Consider the following 13,823-nt stretch of genomic DNA (forward strand, 5'->3'; position numbering starts at 1 on the left):
AAAAATCTATATTTCTCATTACAAAAAAAATAAAAAAAGTATACTACTATATGAAGAATAGTTACATAAAATATCAATATTGGATTGATTAAGGAGAATTATAAGGACTAAAGAGAGGGGACCAATGAAAAAAAAATTATGCTAATCATTTACAAAGATTGAAGCTACATTATCTTAAAGAAATTATATTTATATTGATAATTTATGTTTGATCTGTTGTCGAATTGGGATAGAAATAATCAAATAATACGCGCTGGTAATTGAAAATAAAAGAAAAGAAAACCTCATTCGTTGCTTTGTTTATGGAGATCAAGAGTGTGTTCGATAACATCTTTTAAATTAGTGTGGTGTTTTGACTTGCTTGTTCCAAACATTAGCGTATAGCAAAGTTGCCTGTAGTATTAATTTTAGCTTATAGCATTAGAGATAGTTCCAAACTTAATGGTGAATGTAAGAGCCTCTAGAAAGCTTAGAAATGTAAACTCTTGATCAAGCAAAATCTCTTGCATCGGGTTTTTGACTTAGAGATTTACTTATTAGAGGTAACAATCTTTGCGTCATCATCTCTACCAAACGACCAAACAAGATTTGTTAACTACCAACAATATAATTGGAAATCCGAAGTTTGGTTTTTTATAAGAGCGTAACCAACCTAGCATTCTTTCCTAGTAAAAAATAAATTATATTTAGGGTCTTCCGCTTAATTTCAGTTCAACTCCAATCAATTCAGTTCAGTTCCGTTACTAATTTCCTTTTCTCGTAAAATATTTATTTCAACTCAGCTCCAATCAGTTCAGTTTAGAGTTCCACCAATGTATGTCAATATCCCAAAAGACAATTACTCCCTAGGCCTAAATCATGTAGAGGTATTCTAGCTAATAACGCATGATGTTTTTTCACCGTTAATAGTGAAAAGCTTATACATCACTTTAATTTGTTTGGCTTACGAATAGCAATTTACAATCAATAAGAAATTCTGAAACATTCAATACGGAGTACAATTTTAAGATTTTAGCAGTATTTTAGAAGTTTCTTCCCTTAGATATAATCAATTTTGAATGTTGTATAGTACTTGTATTTAGTAACCTTAAGGCTTAAGCATTAAAAAACTCCAACCAACCGACTTTCCGAGACATTAGTTCCATGTTCAAAGATCCATCTTTGGATGGAAGTTGAATTTTCACTCAAATGGTTTTCAAAGGAACATTTAATTGGCCAGACATTGAGGCAAAACTGTGTTCACAACTTTAGATCTCTAGTCTTTATGACAAATTGACACTAGTAGATAAAATTGACTCTTACTCGATATTCAAACGCATACCATTAATTATAACTGAAACTGATAGAATGCAAAACCAATCCTAAGGTTTTAACCATCAGTTTAAGCATGAAATTGTTTTGGTCATTTTATACGTATATAATATCAAGACTTGACGTAACAAAAAGGGTAACTAGATATGAGTCAATCATATCAAAACCAAATCGAATGACTCAATACCCAAACACCTCCCGAATCAAACCCAATCTAAACAACCTAGTTGATCACATCTACCAATTCATGGGATCATAAAAGGGTAAAATATTAACGATTTTATCGACTAGAGAGACGGTTTCCGAAAGCCCTACAAGAGCTTTAAAGACAAAATGGCAAGGAGTTGATATAGTAGTAATGGAGTAGGGACAATGGCCTAGATTAGAATGCATAAGTAATAAACATTAACGAGGAGCAAATTGGTGATATGCCATGTACGGTTGATCTATAACTTTTGCCTCAATTCAGGGAACTGAGTTCAGTAAATCACTCTAAAAGTTGTGTTGACTATCTTTCTTGGATCACGCGTAGCACTATTTCCCATATTACCCTTTATGGAAATAATCAAAGTTTAGCATTATTTTTATGAATGGAACAATTTTCAGCAAATTTTGACAATCAAGTTTTCTTGGAGAGATCCAAAGATTTAGGAGGATCAACTATGAAGTTTAAAAGTCAAGTGTCTACATTTCTAAGTAACTAATTTCAACCCCTATTTGACTTTTATTGTTTCTCCTAGTACTAATTTTTCATCAGTTTATTTGAATTAAGTCAAACAAGTTCATGATCGATCAATGAGATTATGAGGTTTAGGTTTCGATTGACCTTATGATCAAGTCCGCGTTTTTCTTCGATTTCATGATCATCTCCGCGTTGGGGCGATCGTTGTAATCTATCTGCAACATAGAATTTGCATCAAAAGTTAGTAATGAGTTAAAATCCGGTTCAAATCTTTTGTCGCACTTTGATATGTTTTGTAGATCTTTTATGTTAGTTTGTGTTGCTAGTATTAAAGCCCTACCACCAATTTTCTAGAAAATGGCATTCAACTATACAAGTGGTGCAAAATAATGGGAGAGAGCATTTTATTTCGCCAAAAACATAGATTCATAGGACTTACCCGCCTTTTCGCTTCATCATAAGACCTCCCAGCTGAAAGATGCATTGTACCAATACGAAAAATCAGTATTGGCAATTAGATTAATATTTAAACACCAAATGTAAGCAGAATACATACACTTTGACATATGCCGTTTCAAAACCCGCTGCATAGATGTGTCAAGGTCGACATCAATGAACCTGCACATTTTCACAACAGCAATATCACTTGAAATTGCCGAATCATTCTTATAGTTTTTGTGGTTCAGATTAACATAACAAAGCATGCATTAGCTAAACACCCAGTTGAGTATGCTTTCTTCTGACTCGATAGCTTATTTTTTAACTCATCCGGTAATGTCTTAAGCTCTAAGGGAACCCTTAGTATTTCTTACCTACTAGAACAACATCCTTCAGAAACACCTTGGTCAATTACAGACTGAGCCATTCTTCTCAAAACCAGGCGTAAGGCGTAACAGAAAATAACTAAATATCAAGTTCCTTGGGGTAATTGTGAAAAAGTAGCAGGTATGACAAAACCATACATATTTATAAATTTATAAACAACAAACTCTTAACAAACTAGCTAAGACATGCTTGTAGTTGCACTGTTGCAACACCACCTGTTACAATGAAAAAACAAGTATTCCCTTATCAATAGTCACATAATATTTTAGAATGTCCGAAAAAAAAGGTTGCCATCTCTCCTAAATCAGTAATGGTCTGTGATTTGACTGGTTTAAAATGCAATTACTACCATTAAGTGATTAGAGATAGAGTTGGTGGATGATTGAGTGAACCAATTATTACAAGGGGTCTTTTAGTACTATTGTATTATATCGTTATTAATGATGGGTTGGAGCAATCGACATTTCTGAACGGAGTAATTCTTTTTTACAAGCAAACAATCCAGATAAGTTATGGGTTCATTAATTTCATAATCCCTCAAAGTAGAACATTTGGGATCAGATGTGCTGCACATTTTGTTTGCATCACATTTTGTAGCTTCTCACTTAAATTCAGACCAAACTAGAAGCATCATATTAACAAAAAGATTTACCATTTTTCGTCGAACATGGAAGATATATCTTTCCAAACCCCTTCATCGAGGAGCAAGTAATTTCCTTCTACAATCACAACTTTGTGCCTGCAGACAAGAAACTCAAACAAAGACTAATCAGCTTTCTCCTCCATTTCTGTTGGTACAACTCATGAAAAGTAAAACAGAATTACACCAAAATTAACGTTAAAGTTGATCAGGAAAGAGACGCCTAACAGACACAGATTCCAATCAGTTTCAGCATTGGGTCATTCTAATAGCGATCTGTGACATAAGATAAAACCGCTAACATTTTATGGTTTCCTATCAGCGAACAATTTTGTCATATAAAAGTTCCATGAGTTTTTAGATATTCAAGCGAACAGTCTGGCAATGCACACAACCTACCTCAGGTCCGGAGAAGGCCCCAAGCTTGAATAACTAAATTTTAGATATTCAAGCTTGAGTTGCCCACCTTCCCCTAAAGAGCTTTATATTGAACTCCTTGTAAAATTGTAGTGAACACCCCACTGACAGTAACACAATAATGGGTCAAAACTTGAGAAATTGTGATAATAACACCCATTTTTTTTAATGGAATCCAAAGAATGGGTATTAATCTTCATTTTGACACTTTTTTTTCCAAAAAATATTTTTTGTGGGCCCCAAAAATGGAAAATACGGAAAAAAGGCGGTAATTGGAAAAACTGAAAAAGTTGCTAAACAACCCCAAAACATGGGAAAAAGGTTTGGAATGGTAGGGGAATGTAATTTTGACACTTAGGTACATCCCATATTACCCCTGCTTGTTTTTCGAGGTTGTTTTATACCGGGAATGTGTCAATTGACCCCGGGACATGGTGATTGAGGGATAGTTTGTGTGTAATTGATGATGGAATATGAGATGAGATGTGATACTTAGTTTACAAACATGAATGTACTAGTTTGATGATTCCATAAAAGTATTATTACTATCCATAGTCTATCAATCGACACATCAATCAACACACATGTGAATAGTAGTATGATTATCCATAGTTCCATCATACTTCCTCTGTTTTTTTTTTACTTTGACCTATTTCTTTTATCATGCTTGCAAATGCAAAACTTTAACGATCAATAACTTAAATTCTCCATAAGTAAAAATCATAAAAGTTATATATTATGATAGTACTTATTGAGATGAATCCAAAAAGATTATACATTAATATATTTTTTCTTACATATTATTCACAAAAGACAATCAAAAGAGGGGTGGTGAATAGTATAAAAGTCAAAGCGGATCAAGTAATAAAGAACGGAGGAAGTATATAACATGTTTTCTTTTCCAATTCCAAACCATAGTGTGTAGTCACATCACATCACTATTGTCAAGTCCCATCATATTATGACATTACATCATTATAAATATAATTACATAATATGACATCATTATACTTATATGACATCATTAGATTCATATGACATCATTATTGTCAAGTCACATCGTATCAATATACTTATATGACATCATTATTGTCAAGTAATATCATTTCCATCATTATTGTCAAGTCACATCACTTCAATATACTTTTATGATATCATAATATAATTTTATGACATCATTATATTCACATATGACATCATTATTGTCATGTAATATCACTTCAATATACTTTTGTGACATCAATATATTCCAAAATTTCAAAATAGAAACATAACTCATTCTTAGTACTTTATAGACATCTTTATAGGTGTGTTATGGTTTCAAACCACCTTATATGAACCCGGGAGTCACCCCATGTATTCCTTCAGTTTTCGAAAAAATGTCAAAAAATGACCTGAAATCGTGTATTATAGCCTTCAATTTTGGACAATTTTTCACTTTTTTAGACCCGAAAATAAAAATTGCCGAGATGCTTCCCATGGACCCTAATACACCCCGAGAGTCCATTTGGGTGGGTAAAACCATCCAATATACCTTCAAACTGTCAATTTACCCGTTTACAGCTTGCACAGATTTCATAAACTCAAGGCTACCACGGACATTTATGGCAACATATAATGATCATATATGGTTCCAAATGACATTATATGACCCTGGGATGTAACCCCTGGTATCTCGAGACTTTTCGACACCGGGTCCCGAAACCTCTTAAATTGGCCAAAAAGCGTGTATAGCCTTCAATTTAGCCAATTTTTGACTTTTTTTTACCCGAAACCAAAAATTGCCGAGAAGCTACCTATAGACTCTAATACCCTCCTGGAGTCCAATTGGGTGGGTGAAACCATACAATTTGCCTTTAAGCATCCATTTTACCGGTTTCCGTACACGCCACTTGTATTTGCTATAAGCTTCCACGGGGCCTTTATGTAGCCGACTTATGGTTGTAAATAGGTCCAAACAACATCATATCACCTCGGAACGCATCCCATAAAATTCCGTGAATTTCTGACACCGGGTCCGGACACCTACTAAATTGCTCCGATTTCGTGTATTATAGCCTTCAAATTTGGCTTCCGTACATCATTTTTTCACCCGTCAGGATTATGAATCCAAATACTTCCATGGGTTCCCAAAGGGACTTGGGAGTCATGGATGATGCCCAAAACCATCCCAATCATCCTTAAACACCATGTCTTAAGGCAACGATGGCATACCCTCAAACGACAAAACTAGTTATTTGTATGCCTTGTCCTTGGGCGCACATGTCCACACGCCCCCTTGCACCATCCCACACCCCAACACTTTGGCTTTGTCACTTGTCTCAATCCACTACTTAGCATTTTTTAGCATATAAGAAGGAACGCTAACCTCGTTTTTCAAAATATAGGTGTTTTTAGGGAATAGGATGGGGGAGGGACAAATTGAAGCGACATAGGGCTGAATCTCAGTGGATCGTGGCAGCAAGGTCACTCTGCCACTTACAATACCCCGTTGCGTATTTAAGTCGTCTGCAAAGGATTCAACCCGCCGATTGGTAGGAATTGTACTTCAAGGCGGCTCTCACGGCGCATCCACTGCGCGAGCTTAGCCTACGACACGTGCCCTTGGGGGCTGAAGCCCCTGTTGTAGGGCGGCAATCAGGCGGCGGGCACATGGGTCGCTTTTGGCCCAGATTTTGACTTAAAGGCGTTCAGTCATAATCCCGCACACGGTAGCTTGGTGCCACTGGCTTTTCAACCAAACGTAATGACCAATTGTGTGAATCAATGGTTTCTCTCGTACTAGGTTGAATTACCATTGCGATACTGTCATCAGTAGGGTAACACTAACCTGTCTCACGACGGTCTAAACCCAGCTCACATTCCCTATTGGTGGGTGAACAATACAACACTTGGTGAATTCTGCTTCACAATGATAGGAAGAGCCGACATAGAAAGATAAAAAAGCAACGTCGCTATGAACACTTGGCTGCCACAAGCTAGTTATCCTCTAGCTTTAAATTCAAAAGGTCTAAAGGATCATTAGGCCACACTTTCACGGTTTGTATTCGTACTGAAAATCAAAATCAAACGAGCTTTTACCCTTCTGTTCCACACGAGATTTTTGTTCTCGTTGAGCTCATCTTAGGACACCTGCATTATCTTTTAACAGATGTGCCGCCCCAGCCAAACTCCCCACCTACCACCTGACAATGTCCTCCGCCCGGATCGGCCCGCAAAGCGGGCCTTAGGTCTAAAAGGAGGGGCATTGCCTCGCTTCCGATTCACGGAGTAAGTAAAATAACGTTAAAAGTAGTGGTATTTCACTTGCGCCGAAGCTCCCACTTATCCTACACCTCTCAAGCACTTGCTCAAACGGCCGGGTATAGGTCACGCGCTTCAGCGCCATCCATTTTTGGGGCTTTATACTAAAGTAAATAGTTATCAGAAGTGAAAAAACAGGAGCACAACAATAACATTAATCTCAAACGCCTGTTTGCTTCGTAAAGGCCATCTAAGTTTGCGGCCCAAACTAGTGGCTAAAAGATGAAGACAGCTAATGACCCAAACGGATATAGAGTAAACTAGTGGCTAAAGCCGTAAAGGCTCTCAACTTCTATTGGTATGCACAATTTGTTAAGTGGGCTTGAATATCTTGGGCCAAATGGTAAGGGTACAAAGTCGAGAAAACACAAGTATGACCAGTAATTGACAAGGGGCATATATAAGCTGTTACAAAAAGTGTTTACTTACTGAAGGGAAACAAAGATGTCATCTTTAATAGGATCTCCTACGCCATGATCAAATGATGGTGCACAAACAGATCCCTAGCAAATTGATTGTGTATCAGAAATATAGTGCAAACACACTAAACAGTAATACAATCTAAATAGCATCCACCTTTAGCATCATTTTTTTTCCCATCGTAATATATGTTAACATCATGCTAAGAATTAAATTCAATTTCAATTCATGTCATCTTTCTGAACACTAGCAGCAAAAGTTACCTGACTCCTCAAAATCTGAAGACATTTAAGTAGCTTTGCCGGGTCAAATGTCCATGGAGCTGATATTAAAATTGGTGAGACTCCGTCAACATTTCAAAGATCATAACAAGCGGCACCATAATGAAAAAAAATAAAGAACCTTACCTCCTCTTCTTGCATGAGCCTCTTTAGGATCCTAATAGGATGGAGGGAAAAAAAAAATCATGAACAAACATTACTTGGAAATAGAGTAGCAAAATCTGAGACTCATCTAACACTAGAAAATGGTTCACCAAAGCAATCATATAATACCATATAAGCATTTACTTATGGAAAATTAAAAGGTTTGCCAGACTCTATCTACTTACTGTTTCTGGAAATAGCATAAAATATCTTCCCAAATTAATGCAACATGTTCAGGAAAGACAAACCTCCATCGCATCTAGTTCACTACGATAAAGATGGAATCCATCCATGGGGAGAACAATTGCAACATCTGGTGATCCTACTTGTTCGTCCATGGAAGGTGATTTTTGGGGCCACGACTTGTTTATGCGTTGAGCCACTTCATGGGCCACCGTACTTTTTCCAGCACCGGGAGGACCCGCCAAGCCGACAATATATCTGCAATGTACCCAGCATACATATTTACTCGCATATTTTTGAAAAAGCATATACAACAATACTCTCTCCCCATCAAAACGATACAGATTAGACTCCAAAAATTTTTGGTCTAAACTCACTGAGTTTTGACAACTGATTTGTCAAATATGTATTGAGAATTACTTAATGTGCCATAAAAAATACAATAGACTCCATCTTATAAAGTACTTGCATAATGTTATGATTTTGTAAATCTGTTGAGGTTGTAACTCCCAACTGCGAAGCATAGTCGGGTAGGAATTACAAGCCTCAAAACACAGAGACTGCTATGTCCTACCCATGGGCTGCAGCACGTGTTGCTCCTCAGAACAAACACTTTCTCATGAGCGCAAAGTGCAACACAAAATTACAGGAACATCTTCCAAAACTCTGCCAGTGGTACCAGAAGACTTGCATAATTTTACATGAAGTATAGAGGGTATCTGAATTTTGGTAGTTTGGTTTAAGAAACTGTTATAGTGTTTATATTGTTGCCGTATTCTAGGGTATATTTCAATACACAGGTTGCTATAGTTTGCTTAAGCTCCAAAAACCGATGTTAGTATATATTGCAATTTGTTTCCGCTAATTAATTCAGTCCAATTGACATAAATAAGCACAAACTTACTTAAAGTTGGGGTTTGATGTCACGGCTGCAGTAGGAAGAAGACGATGCGCCAAAGCTTCATACACCTCATCCATAGATCTTAAAACAACATGTGTCAATTAATCATGAAAAAACCATGAACGACGACAGTTTTAATACATAAAATAATAAATCTCAAAACTTTAAGCATTATGAATTCACAGATTAAATCAACAGACTATATATAATATCCATCAAACTTGGTGGATAAAATAATATCTGAGACTTAGACATATTAAAAGTAAACATATTTCAGACATGGGATTGGCAAACGACATGCAAAAACCTTCTGGGCTAAGAAAGAATGGTAGTACTCTGTGTCATGTTAACCTGTAATGTTCCTCATAGCCCCAAGGTCTATCAGGGTCATGAATGACAGAGCTAAGAACACTAAAGAAAGAAATTTCTTGGCCACAATTCGTGCTAAGATGTAGCAAATGCCCATAAATTCCTACTTGTGAGTTGTGACAAGGCTCCTAGCATTGTCGTCATAGAAAAATCCCCGTCGAGACATAAGTAGGAAGTTTGGGAAAGAAAGGCTCCATGACTGAAACTTCTATGGATCCCCAAGGTCAATAATAGTCGTCTTGGTCGTCAATGACTAGACCCAAAATGTCCCCTAGGAAAAGTGAACTATGCTTAAGGGACAATTCGAAAACTGGTAACAAACCTCAAGCACTATTAATGGAAGCACCCTCAGGTTGCCTAATGGCTGAGACCATGCATGATAGAACAAGCTGAACCAACTGTAGCTGATATTCACAACACCAACAAATATGCTCTGGTGACCCCTTTCAAATACATGTGAAATATCCGCAAAAGCTCAAAGGTTTCATGAATCACAAGCAGCTCTGTAATGGAATGGGTCAGCAGGGTCAATGGCTCCACAGAACCAGGTCAGCCACCATATTTGGTGTATTCCAGGCGCGCAAAACAGGGGCAGCTTGGGTCAAGAGAAGGAAGGAACAATGGGCAACAGGACAAAGCTAATTAAAGAAAAGAAAGGGAAAGCAAGTCAGCTATTTCTCTAATGTCTATTTATGGTTTTTCTATTCTTAGCTAAGTAATAATCACATGTAATCCTAAAGCTTGAGCATAAGTATGGTAGCCAAGCCATTAGTAAAGGTATCCAGAAATTGAGCGTAAACACTAGAGAGAGACTAGTAGCCTAAAGTTACTCAGAGATTCATAACCTCAAGTTATGCTTATCCCTTGTAGTTCGATCATCCATTAATCAAAATACTCAAGCATTCGACCTTCACTTACAAGCAATTGCATTTACTTCACTGAGCAGAAATTAATCTATAACAAGCTCCTCAGGGAATCAAGTCTCAAATTTCCAAGGTAGTCATCATAAACATAAACTAAAAAAAAAAAAAAAAAAAAAAAAAAAAATCTGGAATAGCCTATAAATTGCACGGATCCTTTGCCAACAAAAAGCCTAAAAGTCATGCTTGAGGGACTCTGTTTCACAAGTGAAAAATTCATAAACCCCAAGCAGCAGTCAAATATTCCACAACGCCGTAATGGCTACATAGAATAAGTAAAGATCATCCACGACATCAAACTCAAATTTTGGTAGGTCAAGTGAGTTTTTAAGGCTAAAATGCAAGTTTACACATCCCAGCCAAACAGCTTATTATAGCAAATATCAAATACAATTTTAGAAAGAAAAACTTTAGGAAGGGGCCCTCAAGTGCATTACACTTAACGGAAGATATTTTATACTGGATGGGAAATAACCTACAGGAATTAAGTTCTTAAGCTAAAAGTCACATCCAAGCGATCCTATGAGGCAGATCAGAAAACGCAACAGAAACACTAGGAAGTCTATATTGTGACACTAGATACAAGACCTAAAATACAAAGGCAACCTCTTGATGAGGACCCATTGTAAATTGGCCAGACATGTCTCCATCCCTCAAGCGGTTAAAGAGTCTTGCCAAGTCCTCCAAGAGCTATAACGGCTATACAGGCGAATATGTCATGTCACATATAATGGAAACTGGAAATCAATTTTGAAGGCTGAAACTCATGCTCAATGAGTCATCAATTTTTAATCATTATTGTACATGTTGACAATACTCTAACTAATTGACTGGGATCATGATCACCAGTCATCATAACCAAATAGTTACATAGGAAGCCCATTACTCACACCTCAAACACCTAATTTGAGGTTGGTGAGACAAACCATCAAATGCTAGGAGGATGCATCTTGGGGAAATGCAGGAACCTCTGGTAGCTTATATGACATAAAACAATTAAAGGTTGACGGTGACAGTAACTTAAGTTCATGACAAAGCTAAAGATTAACTTGGAAAGCTCAGTTTTGGAATCCTCTTCTATGATTTAACATTTAATCTTTAACGAGTTAAGCTTACTAAAGTAGCTAGAAAGTACACTATAACTGGAATGACCAGTAGTTATAACTCAATATTGTACATCACTGCAGGAGCATGAAAGCTCAATGCCGTGGCCAGCAGCCACTTGTGATCAAAAACCTATACATAGTTGCAAAAGTTCTAGATTTCTCCCAGATATAACTCTTCTCACTACCCCTTTTTATAGTTTTCAAAATCATGATATGAACAATAAAGACTTTGGCTATTAAAAATTTGAGCATGAGAGTTTCTCCAGTTTCAAATCACCACTTTCATTACACCACTCATCAAGGGAGGATAATAACAATAACCAATTGATCAACGTTAAACAATATAACAATAACTTTCACAAAAATAACCCAAGACTATATAATACGGTACACATCTGATTTACCCTTCCAATTAACATGCACCTATGAAACCCTCCCTACTTTACTAGTATTATAAACCGTCTCTATACCTGGCTTCCTGGAGAGAAGCTTCACTCTTGCGGCTACATGATACCTGAAACAGGTGGGAAGCAACCTTTAGAAAAAAATCCTACATACTACTACAAATTATAAAAAGAGACCAGTTCAAGAAATGAACCTTTAGAATGCCTTTATTTTGAATGTTTGACGTGACAGCATACAGAAAAGGCTGAGTTCTATTACCAGTCAGCCTTATGGATACAGAAGATTGATGCCATGGAAGAATACCTGCTCCCTTAAGCACATCTAAATGAACAGGCAAAAAAATTGTTATTATTGACACAATTCAGTGTGCCCACAAATTGAGCACAAGTTAAGCATAACCAAAACCCAAGCCATTATACATAAAGAACGTTCAGTAGAAAATATATAGGAGCATATCACAAGAGATGAACTATTCAATTTGCCAAATTAGGCCTTGTTCATAAAAACAGTATTTTTTTCCTAACATTTAGCATGTTGAGGATTTTTAAGTATCTTGAATTAGAATGCTAATTAGCAAATCACCATGAGAAGTAGTTTTTAAAATTACAAAGTTAGCAAAACACCACTTTGACCAAACGCTTAGCATTCCAGGATGCTAATTACTCAACAAACAAACTTTTGCAATCCACCATCTACAAATCAAACCTGATAATCCAATCTACTAGTTACTAAGTGTGAAACAGAATCACAGTTAATTTTCTTTGAAACGGGTAGAGCCATGTTCTTATCTACATTTACACCCAAGTTATCGAAGATTTAAAGACTTCAGTATCAACAAGAAAAGACTCACTAACAAGCAAATTTCATGGAGAAAAATCCTTGATTCAATGTGTATTCAAGGAAATCTTCTTTCATAAGCTCACTAACTGAAATCTTGTGAACACACTCAACACAGGTACCGTCAATGCCTCAAATAAACCTATCCCCACGCGCCCCGCCCTCCGGGTGTACAGCATAACCACAGCATCATCATGGTCTTACTCTCACCTTACTTCATACTGAACCAATTTTAGACCTTTGATTGAATAAACAGTGCAATTCCATTGTCACCACAGCATTATTTAATCAAATTCTTAAAACATTCAAATAAATTAAAGTGTAACCCACTATCAGTATTACACTAAGAAAACACCAACATAAACAAAATGCTTAACAATCCTATATAATTATTAAAACCCATCAACTTTTTCAAAGCTTCAATTTTTATAAACCATTAATTCAATTCAAAGTAAATTCAAGAAAAAGCTCCCAACTTTCATACAAATATAAAACAAATTATGATCGCAGTTTACAGACCAACGAAAAGCAACAACACAATCTGAAAATTAATGTAGAACAACAGCAAAATATATACTAGTAAATCAATTGTTAACATACCCAAATTTTTTTAATCTATTTAACAAAAACTAAAATACGCATTAATATATACCAAAATAAAATTAAAAAATGAGGGAGGTGAGAGAAAGAAAGACTCACCTCGAGATGAAGGAAATAGGGTGTGAGTTCCACTTGATGTTGCCGGAAAACATGAAACCTCCATTACTTGTGTGTTTTTATGTTTTTTTTTTTTAAATCAAACTATCTTTGTTTGTTGTTTGTTTTTCTTGCGAAGATGTCACACGTATGCTACAAATCCAAATTAGAAAAAGTACTTAGTCAGAAAGTTGTTGTATGTTAAGTTAATCTCCCCTCGCTTAAAGGATCTTATGTGCTATTGTTTTGATTATTTTATTGAATATAATTAATTTTTCAATAAGAGACAAAATGTTTAGATAAAGAGTTTTTCAAATCCTACTTAAGTAAGAAAATTGATATACTTTATAATATTATCTTATTTGAGCTTTTTTTTTATGATT

At 36.0% G+C, this 13,823-nt stretch overlaps 1 protein-coding gene and 1 pseudogene across 1 annotated transcript; both read right to left on the reverse strand.

The window, feature by feature from the left end:
- Positions 1 to 1,921: 1,921 nt before the first annotated feature.
- On the reverse strand, positions 1,922 to 13,591 carry LOC145591040 (putative uridine kinase C227.14). Its single transcript, XM_081647430.1, has 12 exons — positions 13,444 to 13,591; positions 12,101 to 12,228; positions 11,973 to 12,016; positions 9,111 to 9,188; positions 8,272 to 8,464; positions 8,006 to 8,036; positions 7,862 to 7,920; positions 7,608 to 7,681; positions 3,471 to 3,557; positions 2,550 to 2,611; positions 2,433 to 2,464; positions 1,922 to 2,208 (listed from the first exon to the last, which is right to left on the reverse strand). Exons 1-12 carry the CDS (start codon positions 13,505 to 13,507, stop codon positions 2,122 to 2,124), a joined length of 939 nt encoding a protein of 312 aa, XP_081503556.1. The 5' UTR covers positions 13,508 to 13,591; the 3' UTR covers positions 1,922 to 2,121.
- LOC145608873 (25S ribosomal RNA) lies at positions 6,294 to 7,268 on the reverse strand (annotated as a pseudogene).
- Positions 13,592 to 13,823: the final 232 nt, after the last annotated feature.

Source organism: Chenopodium album, chromosome 2 (assembly GCF_948465745.1).
Source record: "Chenopodium album chromosome 2, dcCheAlbu1.1, whole genome shotgun sequence".
NCBI lineage: Eukaryota > Viridiplantae > Streptophyta > Magnoliopsida > Caryophyllales > Amaranthaceae > Chenopodium > Chenopodium album.

What these genes read in the sequence shown, in the direction of transcription:
- LOC145591040 (XM_081647430.1), bottom strand. Translation starts at nt 13,507, where the DNA reads ATGGAGGTTTCATGTTTTCCGGCAACATCAAGTGGAACTCACACCCTA. An exon ending in AAAATAAAGGCATTCTAAAG is followed by an intron (nt 12,017 to 12,100) that starts GTTCATTTCTTG and finishes CACCTGTTTCAG; the next exon opens with GTATCATGTAGCCGCAAGAG. An exon ending in GTGAACTAGATGCGATGGAG is followed by an intron (nt 8,037 to 8,271) that starts GTTTGTCTTTCC and finishes CCATCCTATTAG; the next exon opens with GATCCTAAAGAGGCTCATGC.